Source organism: Cynocephalus volans, chromosome X (assembly GCF_027409185.1).
Source record: "Cynocephalus volans isolate mCynVol1 chromosome X, mCynVol1.pri, whole genome shotgun sequence".
NCBI lineage: Eukaryota > Metazoa > Chordata > Mammalia > Dermoptera > Cynocephalidae > Cynocephalus > Cynocephalus volans.
In genome coordinates, this window is record NC_084478.1 from 30,524,462 (window position 1) to 30,538,696 (window position 14,235).

At 32.7% G+C, this 14,235-nt stretch overlaps 1 protein-coding gene across 2 annotated transcripts in view; it reads left to right on the forward strand.

The window, feature by feature from the left end:
• Positions 1-14,235, forward strand: part of CNKSR2 (connector enhancer of kinase suppressor of Ras 2) — a 314,535-nt gene that overhangs the window by 93,572 nt on the left and 206,728 nt on the right. For both annotated transcript variants that reach the window (XM_063084016.1, XM_063084017.1), the window contains exon 4: positions 4,436-4,523. In XM_063084016.1, the coding sequence (XP_062940086.1) occupies positions 4,436-4,523 (88 nt within the window). The remainder of the gene's footprint in view (positions 1-4,435; positions 4,524-14,235) is intronic.

The following is a 14,235-nucleotide window of genomic DNA, read 5'->3' on the forward strand; positions in this document are numbered from 1 at the left end:
CAACCAACAGAGTGGGAGAAAATATTTGCAAAATATACATCTGACAAAGGATTAATATCCAGAATATATAAGGAACTCAAACAACTTTACAAGAAGAAAACAAGCAACCCAATTAAAAAATGGGCAAAAGAGCTAAGTAGGCATTTCTCTAAGGAAGATATACAAATGGCCAATAGACATATGAAAAAATGCTCAACATCACTCAGCATCCGGGAAATGCAAATCAAAACCACATTGAGATACCATCTAACCCCAGTTAGGATAGCTAAAATCCAAAAGACTCTGAACGATAAATGCTGGCGAGTTTGCGGAAAAAAAGGAACTCTCATACATTGTTGGTGGGACTGCATAATGGTGCAGCCTCTATGGAAAATGGTATGGAGGTTCCTCAAACAATTGCAGATAGATCTACCATACGACCCAGCTATCCCACTGTTGGGAATATACCCAGAGGAATGGAAATCATCAAGTCGAAGGTATACCTGTTCCCCAATGTTCACTTCAGCACTCTTTACAATAGCCAAGAGTTGGAACCAGCCCAAATGTCCATCATCAGATGAGTGGATACGGAAAATGTGGTACATCTACACAATAGAATACTACTCAGCTATAAAAACGAATGAAATACTGCCATTTGCAACAACATGGATGGACCTCGAGAGAATTATATTAAGTGAAACAAGTCAGGCACAGTAAGAGAAATACCACATGTTATCACTTATTGGTGGGAGCTAAAAATTAATAAATTAATTCACACACACACACACACACACACACACACACACACAAAACCAGGGGTGGGGGAAGAAGATATAACAACCACAATTACTTGAAGTTGATACGACAAGCAAACAGAAAGGACATTGTTGGGGGGCATGGGGGGAGGGAGAAGGGAGGGAGGTTTTGGTGATGGGGAGCAATAATCAGCTATAATGTATATTGAGAAAATAAAATTTAAAAAAATAAAAAATAAAATGTCATCAAAAAAAAAATCACTGATGTATGAAATTAAAGAAAACCAAAATAAATGGAGAGACATACTGTGTTAATGGATTGGAAAACAAAAAACAAATAATCCAATTAAAAAACGGGTAAAGGAGATGAATAAACATTTTTCTAAGGAAGATATACAAATGGTCAAAAGGTACATGAAAAAATGGTCAGCATCAATAATCATTAGAGAAAAGCAAATCAAAACCACATTGAGATATCATCTCACCCCAGTTAGACTGGCCATTATTCAGAAGACTGAGAATAACAATTGCTGATTAGGATGTGGGGAAAGGGGAACTCTTCTAGACTGTTGGCGGGACTATAAATTAGTACAGCTGTCACTTCTCACTGTGTGACAGAGACTCAAAGATTGCTCACAGCCCAAATATTGAGCAATGAGGAGCCCAAAGGGACTGCACTGCGACAACTCCCTCAAGAAGGGAGAAACAAGACACAGCCCTGAATCAGTATTTGCTTCAGCTTTTATTGTAAAGATGAGGAAATACAAGAGAAAAAACAACTTAATCAATCATTTATCAAGGAATGAAAGGAAATTTGCTAGGGGGCAATCTCTTGAAAACATCTTGAGAAAAAAAGGAAAGGGAGTAAAGCTGGATAGGAAATGACCTTCATGTTCTTATCTAATCCAGCAGAAACTGCTGTTTTCAGCGTGTACTTTTTTCAGCACTTAGGTTCTGCATAATTGCACTTAGGACTTTTGCCCTTTGTGCAATCCCTGTTCTTTGTCAAGCCTATGTGCTCCCACATACAGCCATTACGGAAAACAGTATGGAGGTTCCTTAAACAACTACAGATAGAACTACTATATGATCCAGCAATTCCACTACTGGGTATATATCCAAAGGAATGGAAATCATAATATCAAATGGAAACCTGCACTCCCATGTTCATCACAGCTCTATTTACAGTAGTCAACATATGGAACCAACCTAAGTGTCCATCAACAGATGACTGAATAAGGGGAATGTGGTATATACACACAATAGAATACTACTCAGCCATAAAAAAAATGAAATTCTGCCATTTGCAGCAGCATGGATGAGTCTGGAGAAAATTATGTTAAGTGAAATAAGCCAGACACAAAAAGACAAGTACTGCATATCCTTACTCATAAGTAAGAGCTAAGAAAGAAGGAAAGAAAGAACGAGAAAGGCCACAATAGTATGTCGAACTTTTAGAAGGAGAGGACAAACCTAAAGATATTAGAGATGGGGGGGGAGGTAGGAAGGGGGTTAGGTAGTGATAAAAAGCTTTTTAAAGTTTTTTAAAAACTTTTTTAAAAAAGCGTATGTGAAAAAAAATTCCATATAGGTTTAATGAGTTCACATCAAAATTCCAGCAGGATTTTTGATAGATATGGATAATACAGTTCTAAAATTTATATTGAAAAACAAAGGAACTACAGTAGTTTAACCAATTTTGAAAAAGAAGTTAACTGATTTTTTTGTCTTTATATTTTATTTTTTAAAGAAATTAACTGATCTTTAAGTCTTATTATATAGTTTAAGTAATCAAAACTGTGGTATGGGTGACAGAATAGACACGGAGTTCAGAACTATACCTTTTTTAGTGTGGTTAACTGATTTGTGACAAAGGAGCAGAGCAGTTCAGTGGAGGATGGATAGTCTGTTCAACAAATGATGTTGGAATACTTGGGAAAGCATAGAGAAAAAGCCAACCCAAACTTTCTTATTCTAAAATTGACTCAAAATGAATCATAGGTCTAAATGTAAAAAAGTAAATCTTTTAGAGGAAAACATGACCTATGGTCATGTGAAGATTTCTTGGATATGTTTCCAAAGGTACAATCTAGAAAAGAATTTCCCGGTAAATTTGACCTCATCAGAATTTAAAACTTTTGATCTGCTAAAGACCCTGTTAAGAGGATAAAAAGACAAGCCATAGACTGAGAAGAAATATTTACAAATCACCTATTCAACAAAGTGCTTGCATACAGGATGTATTAAGAACTCTTTAAATGTAGTAGTAAGAATAGCAACAATCCAAATAGAAAATTGGCAAAGGGCTTGAGCAGACATTTCATCAGAGAACATACATGGATAGCAAATATGCACGTGAAAGATGTTTAATATTATTAAGTATTAGATAATTATGATGGAAATATAGATACTATTAGATATAGATTATATATAATATAGATAATTATTAGGGAAATTCTAATTAAAATTACCATGGTGTGCTACTACATAGCTGTTAGAATCGCCAAAATAAAAAATATATATAAACAAAAACTATATTTTTAAAAATGTAACAGATAAAGAGCTCCTCTCTAATATGGACCTCTGTTAGAGTGGGAGGTGCTCGAGTTGTAGAATTTTTAGAAAATATGCAAATTCAGTTTGTAACCAGGAAGCAGTTCCATATAAGCATGTCTAGTGAATTGCTTACAAAGATCTCATTAGAAAGGGATCTAAAGCACCAAGGTTTTAGTAATTTGAACAAGTTTTCACCTCTACATATTCTTTTCTATTTGTGATTTTGTTTTCTTTTCCTTAAACTGGGCCTTATAAATCATATAAAAAACCTGATTGACATTCGCAGACAAGAGAGAAGATAAGGAGTATTGGAAAGCCACTTGAATTCATTTGGTGGCAAAATACTTACAAGAAAGACTGCTGGTTTTCTGTCTATATACCAATCTTGAAAATACAGACCTTACACTAGTGTATATTGATTATTCACACACTGAGGTGTTCCAAAAAGGAAGTGAAGTGACATTAGTACAAGATAAACCTATGTAAATTCATAGAGGCAATATATATTAGTGTTTAACTGTGTGGGGGGGTGGACTCTGGAGTCAGACTTCCTGGGCGCTACCGCTTACTAGTAGTATGACCTTAGATAAGTCACTTAATCTTTCTGTACCTTAGATTTCTCATCTGTAAAATGGGAATAATAACAGTGCTGATCTTATAAGAGTTGTTGTGAAGATTAAATAATTTAGTACATGTAAAGAACAGTAAGTGGCACATAGTAAGATCTCAGTAAACATTAGCTTTTATTACTAGCTCTTAGTTCTGAATATTCAAGATACTACACTCAAAAATTTTAGCTTTTTTTGAAAGTAAGCTAAAATATTGAGTTTCCCTAAAGTATTCCTTTTTTGTTGTTTTGTTTTAGATGTAGTAAAGAGATCTTGTAAGGAGTACCAAAGAACTAAATATTAAGAACTTTAAAAAAGAGACAAATTTGATAGAAAGCCAGCACTATATTTCTTGAATTTAATTCCCTTCCAAGCATTCTCTCAATTTGTTTCTTTAAGTCCCAAATATTTTTTATCAATAAGTAAACTTCAGAACAATTTATTTCATATTATTCAAAGCTTTATTTTAGGCTATTATATTTTGGGACCTTTGAAAAGCTGTTCTGAATAATCACAGATTTTCTTTTCCCTTTATAGGTCACCATTTGCTGCTGTGACAGACTATTCAGTTACAAGGAATAATGTCATACAGCTCTGCTTGGAATTGACAACAATCGTGCAACAGGTATTAGCTGACAAAGTTTCCTTCTGTTCATTTATTAGCAATTTTATATTACAACAGTGAGAAGTATACTATTTGCCAAGAGTTTGTAAGATGCTAGTTTGGAAGTTTCTCACTTAGAGACAAATGCTTCTAAAGAAACCAAATATGTAATTATTTATTGGAAAACTATACATATAGTCCAGTAAACAAAGGTTTTCTTTACCGGAAGATAAAGGAACCTGAACCTCTAAATACATCATTATAATAACATCATAATGTTTGTTAGTCTCACACTTTCAGTGGAGATGACTAAACTATATTGCCTTTCACAAAATTAAATTACCCCTTTTAGATAACAATCTCAGATTTTTGCTCTAAGACACTGTTAGTTTCACTTCTGTATGTATACATGCAAACGTATATGCATAATAGCTTTTAACAATGATCTTATTACCTGAACTGATTTTTTACTTTGAGTATTATCTAAGCCAGGGATCTCAAAGTCAAATGCTTTCAGGGGTTCAGAAGCTAATACAAATGTTTGAATTAACCCTGATATAAGACAAGGAGAAATGAGAGAGATTGGGCTGAATTGACTGTACATATCCTGCAAAAATGTATTTAAATCTAATAAAAAAAACACATCTGAGAGGTCTGAGGCCTGCAGCCACCATTCTGTAAGCCTGATGTCAGCCTATTGCTGCTGCTTCTTTCTCAGGTGACATTACCCAGTGATGCAGAAATAGGGTAAGCAGAGGATAATATATGATACAGAAGATTACTAGATAAGTTAAGGAAATTTGATGATTTAATTTATCCTTCTATTTCCTGTCCTTCATTAGCAGGTATAATTGTGAGTTTTTTATATTGCTTGTATTTTCTCAAATCAATAAGATATTTTATTAATATAGATTTAAATCATTCAATATATTTTATGTTGTACTGCATAAAATTTTTTTTTTTTTTTTTTTTTTTGTCTTTTTTGTGACCGGCACTCAGCCAGTGAGTGCACTGGCCATTCCTATATAGGATCCGAACCCGCGGCAGGAGCGTCGCCGCGCTCCCAGCGCCGCACTCTCCCGAGTGCGCCATGGGCTCAGCCCGTACTGCATAGATTTTATTTGTACCATGTCTCTGAAACTACAAGTTTTAAGATGTTTTTCATTATAGACTGTAAATAAACCATAACCTTTAATTGTGGACATCAGACATTCGTCTGAATTATATTATGGCAATAAGAAAGTCAGCAGCTCATTGCTGTTAGTTAAAGCAATGACCATTCATGAAGATGGTGAATATGAGGGTACTTCAAAAAGTTCGTGGAAAGATTTGTGTTATCTTTTAATTCTGTTTTTCTATGAACTTTTTGAAGTACCCTTGTATTTTTGAGCTTTGAAATATCCTGAGTTGTACTGTATGTCTTCGTATTTGATATCGTTAATTTCTTTTCTCAATTTCAAAGCTCTCAACTGGATAGTAGGGAGAAGAATGGTATTACAGGGCAAGAGTTAGCAAATGTTTTCTATAATAGCTCCAGATAGTAAATATTTAAGGCTTCGTAGGCTATATAGTATCTGTCGAAATTACTCAACGCTGCTGTTGTAGCACAAAAGCAGCCATAGTTGATGTGTAAATGAATGAGTGTGGTTGTGATCCAATAAAACTTAATTTGCAAAAATAGGCAGCAGGCCAAATTTGGCCCATGAGCCATAGTTTACTGTCCTATATTCTAAGGCAATGCTGGTTTAGTGTGATCCACAAACCAACAGCATTATCATCACATGGAAACTTGTGCATGTTAGTTTTCCAGGTGGTTCGGGTTCTCATATGTTGTTCTAGGGCATAGAGATAAAAGAGCAATAATCTATGGAAAAATTTTCTTGCAGTTCTGAATTATCAGTGGTATTTCTTTAAATATTTACTTTCTAAAGCTTTATTTCTTTCAAACGCATTAAACTTGACCAGAGATTTGGGATGTGGATAACAAATTATTAGTTTCTTCCCTTTTACTGTAAGAAAAAGAAATTCTCTCTAATTTAAAGGGTACTTGTTATGTAGTATTGGTATGGTAATCATTAATAGCCTCTTAATATTGGGTATGTGCTCAGTAGCAATCTGTACACAAACACAATAAATACAATAATTATTAATATTGATTGATTATTCACTATGTGATAAGATCTGTGATAACCTTATTATATGTGTTATTAAATCTTTTTCATTTATACATGAGTCCCAGAACAATTGAAATACCATAGAATTAAATGGAAGAATTAAGTTTGTTTATTTTTTAACTTTTGATACATGAGAAACTCATACTTATTGTTATTTCTATGAGAAAGCAATAAATATGATACAAGTTCCAAAATAATCTCAAGCATGATTGTGACAGAAAAGTGGGTGTGTTTCATTTCTGTGTCTCCTCCAAACATGTGGAACTGCTTGACCAGTTTAAGGCTTATTTTTGAGTAATTGGCCAACACTTTGTTTCCTTATAAACCAAGACTACAATTGTAAATGGCAGCCATGATAGGTATTCTTAAAAATATTGAAGAAGAGTATCAGGGGATTTATTGTTATTTAATTCATACATAACTAATGTTTTCCTGTATGAAAAGGGGATAAACAAATTAATCTTGAAAAAAAAAAGGTTACTTTTCTTTTAACTTTTACATACAGAGTAAAAATACATAAATGTACATATAGAGCGAGGTCAGAACTGGAAGGTTTCTATTTTTAGAACTCACAGGTTCCAGAGAATTTGTCATGCTAACCTTCAGCTATTACATTGAGAAGGATGCCTGAAATAATTTTCAGTGAGTTAAGGTCTCCTGTAGAAACATGTGCAGTGGTGGAGGTATAGTTTGCGTCAGATATGACTAATCCAAGCATTCTGCAATTTTAAGAGCCTACCATCTAACAAGTGATTCAGTTTTTGTTTGTTTCCAGAATGTATGAACACCTGCTATTGACAACTACTTCATAGAAAATATTCCGTTCTGACATTGCCCTCAGTGGCTTGTTCGTGCTTTCAGTAGGACCTTTTAACAGCTGCAGTATTTGGCTCAAGATTTTCTTTAGGAATCTTATTTTAAGGCAGTAGCGGGTTTAAATTTTACTATTTACAGGTCAGGAAACATTAGGTAGAATAAAGAGAGATGCTTCTACAGGTTGAACTTTAAGTACATTCAGTCTTGACCAAGCACAAAATTATTTAAATACTCTAAATATACTCAGGATATAGAAAGACTTTCTGTACCCTCCACCCACTGTTTACTCTGTTTTAAAGAGGACATCATGCCCTTCTCAGGACATTTTTCTCTTAATTATCTATTTCTGTTTTTCAAAATTAGTAGCTTATGACATTTGTCAGTTACTATTACCTCGTTCTCATTTTCCCATAACCTTTAAGATGCTTTTGAACAAAAACTTCTGTACATGTGTTCTTGTTCTTGCCTTGCCTACCCCATCCCAACTTGTACTGGCTTAATATCTCAATTTTTATTTTAAGCAGGTCTTTCTGTTGTACCTTAAAAGAAATGTTAGAAGCCACTTTCTCTTAATAAAACACATCTTCATGACATACTGATTTAAATTATAAGTATAGAATCAATCACTTTCAAACTAATCATTCCAAATACCAGCTCCAGTTTTGTCACTTTCAGTGATTTTCCACAATTTCCAAATTGATCGCATACTCCTCTCTTTGGAATTCAGCCCCACAAATGGTTTTAACATAACTTCAGTTTTATCTTGCAGTACTCCCATGTATCTTAATTGTACTCTAGTTCTTGTGGATGACTTAACTTTAGTAAAATAGATCTTGTAGTTTCCTTTTCTATGTCGTGAGGTCTCCTCACTATGCCCCATGTGTCTTTTTATCTCTTCCTGTTAAAATTATATTCCATCCTTTAAGACCTTTAGGAAATGCCGCCTCATTTATCAAACTTTTCCTATTCTTTGCAACTGTTTGTACCTTCTCCTTACTTTGACCATTTACATTAAAAGTAATTATTGATGTGATTGGGATTAAAATAATGCCTTGCTGTTTGTCTTCTCTTTTACCCATCTGTTCTGTTTTCTTTATTCTCTGTACTTTTGGATTGATTATTTTTTATGATTCCATTTTGTCCCTTTTGTTGACTTATTAGTTATGGTTCTTTGTTGTATAGACAGAGGTAGAGTCCCTTAACTTTACTTTGCATAGCATTTCACATCTTTTCTATGATCATTATATTCTGCTGTAAATAATAATTATCTGACTTCCATTAGATTATAAACTCCTTAAAGACAGAAACAATGTCTAACTCATTTTCATATATAAAAGTTGCCATAGTAGGTGCTCATTACACATTTGTTAAAGTAAACTGACCTGATCCCAGTTATCCCCTGTGGTTAGCATATGCTTGTTTGTATTCTTCTGAGAAAAATTTGGAATTAAGTACTTGAATTGTATGTATTTATTTTTCATTCATTTTCTGTCCTGCGTAATAGCTTCAGTTCCATCTTTGCTATTCCTATAAAGAACCTCAGAGATACTATCACAGTAAGCCTCAATTTATTCATTAGTTAAAATAAGAGTATTAATTCTCATAACCACATATAATGCTAACAAAACATAACTTTTGGAGGAAATTTAATTGTAGGCATGATATATTAGTGTTTGTAAATTCTCTCTTAAATAATCTATTATTTTTCTATTGTTATGTGATGTCATCTCTTTACAGTACCAAATATTTCTGGGCTCTGTGAAATAAAATAGTTAATTTAAAATGTTTCTTGAGAGTGGAACTATAGGTGATTTTATTTAGACTCTACTTTTCTATATTTTCCAAATTTTCTAAAATGAGTTTGAATTATTAGAAAAACAAAAAAGAATGCCATGTACATTGAAGAAATGCTACTTTAAGTTTGATAAAACAACACAGCATAGATTAAAAACTTAAATTATGTTTTAAAATAAATTATGTAGTATATAAATAGTTAATATCCATCTAATCATCTAATTCATCCATTGTATACATACTAATCACTGCATTTGCTTGGAATTGTGTGAAGTATCTAAAGACAGAAATTAAACTTAAGTTGTCAGTAAATGAGGCCAATTGGGATAAGCAAGGTGTAGACTTAAAAAAAAAAATTATAGGGCATGCATTTATTACCAGGCTTTAAAGAAATCTCATCTGAACAGTTAGGATGATAATTATGCTTTGAAATATGCTGTACTTCAAATTATTTTTCACGCAACTTTAATTATTTTTATTCCCTTTGCAGCAAGATGAGATGATCAATATCTAAAAATAAACTGTCACAAATGGCCTTTTTTCCACTTCTTAACACAAAGGGGTGGTATTATGAAGTAAGTGGAAAGTACTTCTTGATATTGGCCACTTACAGTTAAAATAAAGGGAAAGATAATGTCAATTTCTTTTAAAAACCTCCATTTGGAGAAATTTATTTAATTCACTTATACCTGTTTTACTGATTCCCATTTGTGATGGGTTTGGATCATTTTACTTGAAGTCTTTTAAAGAGATGTTTTTCCCCAATACTTTCCTCCCCACATAAGATTGGTTATAATACCATTTTTGAGAAAAGAGAAAAACTGGTTTCAGAATCTTACATGGAAAGAATTCTCAAGAAGAATTGAAGCTTCGTATAGAGAGCACTGTCAGCAACTGAATCAAAAAAATGAGACAGATACCCACGCACTTGTCAGAATTGAAATAATTGCCATGATGCCTGCCTTAATGGATATCAGCTTAACCTAAAATTATTCTGCTGTGCCATTTTTATATCCTCCACTTCACACACAAAAAATGATGAATTAGATTGTCACTAGTTAAGAAATGACCACAAAAGTGTCAGTTTGCAAGGTGAAGCTTCGGTGATTCTTAAAATACTTGGAGCAAGGGACAGTAGGGGACAGTGAGTCTTGAGAGACTTGAGACTCAGCACTGTTACCCCATGATCATTTCACATTGGACAAACCATGTCATTGCTTACATCATCTGTGAACAGAAATAATCACATCTACGTCACAGTTATTATGAGAGTCAAATTAAATGTGTTTAAAAATGGTTCACAAATGTGAAGTGAAAGACAAAAAGGAAAGTATTATTTACAAAATGGGTGAGGAATAGAAACTTGATCAAAAGGAAGTAGAATAAGAACTGTTTTGAAGAATAAATGTACAATTTTTTTCTCCATTTGGTGTTTATTAGTTTTCTTGAGCTGCATATTACAGTAAAATATGAATTACATGCTGAGGGAAAAAATTTCAACGTTTTGAAACATTTTAAATCAGATTTTGAAATGTTAAATACAGAGTGAAAACTCTCTTTTAAAATTGAAGTTCTGGCAATATGCTTTTACCTGAACTGGTTCCCTCTAAACTGTACGAAGGTACTTCAAAACGTTTGTGGAAAATAGAATTAAAAGATAATACGAATCCTTCCATGAACTTTTTGAGGACACTCATCTTTATTAAAATCTCTTCCTGCTTTCTTATGGGCTTGCTCATTTTTCAACTTTTTAAGTTCCATTTTCCACATCCTTGGATATCACTAGTTGTCTGAAGAGTGTTGGAAACATTTTATGAAAAAAAGAAAAGAACAGAAAAGAAAACTGTAAAGGATATTTATAATTGTCCCAACTTAATTACACTGAAACAACTAGTGCTATTGCTTTGGGCTTTTCTATAATAAATGTCTTTCCTCAAGTTTTATTCTGACTTTCCAACAGTTGGGGTTTTTTTGGTTCCACATTTATCTGTCAAATGTTATTTCATTCCTTTCTAAATTTTTATTCAAGAAAATGGAAAAAAATATTCTTCAAAGATCAATATTGAAAATATTAATTTTTGATAGACAACCTCCCCTAAATTGTGTATGTGTTTTCTAAGCACTTTTGTTAACTTTATAATACAAATTTTAAATGCAAAAAATAAAAGTAAACAATATATGAACCATTATCTAAATATGCATTTTTAAATAAAAATATAAATGAGTATATTGAATGTATAGCCCTTTTTAAATGAATTCCTGCTCAAATTTAATTTAACCACTTTTATCTGTTTTATCTTATTCAGGTTGTTATTTACTGAAGATTAATAATCGAGAGAAAATAAGAGCTTTATAGAGCTTGTTGAATTGGAATTTGTGGTTTTAATTCTTAGAGCACATATTTGTAAACAGTTAAAAAAATTTATAAAATTTTGTAAAAATAAATAGTCTAGAAGTAATTTTAAAAGTTTCATTAAGGATTTATTCAAGGAAATTTGGCCTGTAAATTTATTGACAATAGCTATTATATTTTACTTAAGTAGAATAGTACCTCTTTTACCTTTTTGATTGATATTTTATATCATTTATATTTTATGGCAAAATAGTGTAGTGGTCTTTGACATGAAGAAGATCTGAGTTTATCATCCTGCCTCTGCTTTTTGATAAATGATATGAATTTGGACAAATTACTTCATGTATCTTATATTCTTTGTCTTTGTCTGTAAAAGTGAATCACTACCATGTTGGATTATTATAGGATTGTTGTGAAAATTCGAAACTGATTTAGCCCATGATCTGGCATTTAGTGGGAGCTTAACAAATGGCAATTAGAGTTAACTTATGGAGCAAAAGAGAATTTAGAAATAACTAAAATCGGCTGGTTTCTTTCTCCACAAAAATTTAAAGGAGTGATGCTCTGCTTACTTTTGGTGTTAAGTAGCAGTGAAGAAAGACCTATTTCTAAAATGAGTAATTTTTTTAAAGGATTTTGGTTTAATTTAGGATTTTTTTTTTTTTTGGATTTTAATGGAAATTGATTACTGTGCTTTATATTCTAGAAGATATTTTGAAACATCCACATTCAAATGTAATACCAAAATTAGTTTTGATCACCTGTGAACTTACTATCCCTAACCACATCCTAGAGTTAAAAATAGAAAACTCAAAACATGTAAAGGTTAAAGGCAAGCGTATAATAGCCAGTCTTACAGAATATGTGTTTTAAAAGGGACATTAAGATTCAAGTAATAGTTAAGTACATATAAAGATCTAAAGTGGAAGCATAAATTATGCTGCTATAGGCAGGGCATACATTCTTTGGTTCATGTAGTAAGTGCTAAAGCATTTGAAAAGCCTAGCTAGGTTAGTGTTACAATCATTTTATTTTATTTTATTTTTTTAATTTTATTTTGTCGATATACATTGTAGCTGATTAATGCTCCCCATCACCAAAACCTCCCTCCCTTCTCCCTCCCCCCTCCCCCCCAACCATGTCCTTTCTGTTTGTTTGTTGTATCAACTTCAAATAATTGTGGTTGTTATATCTTCTTCCCCCCCCCCCCCGGTTTGTGTGTGTATGTGTGTATGTGTGTGTGTGAATTTATATATTAATTTTTAGCTCCCACCAATAAGTGAGAACATGTGGTATTTCTCTTTCTGTGCCTGACTTGTTTCACTTAATATAATTCTCTCGAGGTCCATCCATGTTGTTGCAAATGGCAGTATTTCATTCGTTTTTATAGCTGAGTAGTATTCCATTGTGTAGATGTACCACATTTTCCGTATCCACTCATCTGATGATGGGCATTTGGGCTGGTTCCAACTCTTGGCTATTGTAAAGAGTGCTGCGATGAACATTGGGGAACAGGTATACCTTCGACTTGATGATTTCCATTCCTCTGGGTATATTCCCAACAGTGGGATGGCTGGGTCGTATGGTAGATCTATTTGCAATTGTTTAAGGAACCTCCATACCATTTTCCATAGAGGCTGCACCATTTTGGTTACAATCATTTTAAATACAACTTTAAATACTACTTTTACTGTATTTTAGGGTTTGTATTTAAATCTTCCTGAATCAGACATTCTAGGTGACCTGAAAATTGGATTAGGGCTTTCGGGATTAAATCTGGGTCATTTCAGACCAAAAACTAGGACAAGCTTTATACGTAATTTTTAAACAATAGGAATTATATTACTTAGCATACTCATTGAAGAAAATATGAAAGGTGATTCTATTTTTTCTCTTACTTTCTATTTAAATAAAATTTTTAGTTCGGTGCAATTATGCTTTATCCTTTAAGTTTTATTCAGCTGTTTAATCATGAAGAAGCAATACCAATATCTTTCTAAATTTTCGTATAATTCTAATATAGTGGATCAGAAGTTAGGTATAGAACTATTAGAGATAATACCCAGATAAGTAGAAGACTTTTTTTTCTGAAGACAAATATATAACTAAAAATACTTAGCTGGGGTATGTTATATATGTACACCTGTATCCTCTCAAAGACCTATGTATAATGAGAATGTTATAATCAGAATAGATATAAATACACACATACACGCACAAGAAATCCACATTCATTATACAGAAAAAAAAAACCTGGTTATTGGCATCTGCATATTTTTTGAAGGCTCAGAATGAAAAGGTAAGAATGATGAAATCATTGCATTCTAAGACTTTAGGAAAAGACTATTTAGAACATTGGTACACAATCATTTATTATTCTTCCATCTTTCTGACACTGGCCTGGCTTATGAGCAAAAAGTTAAAGACTTACTGCATATTACATAAAAATTAATGCTGAAATAGATTGTTTTCATAGGTTTATTCTTTTGCAAACCTAGACCAGGTTGCATGTTATCTGAGTCACCTTGCCAAAACACTTGTAAAGATGCAGATAATATTACCATCAGTGATAACAGAAGAATAGATGTACTACACG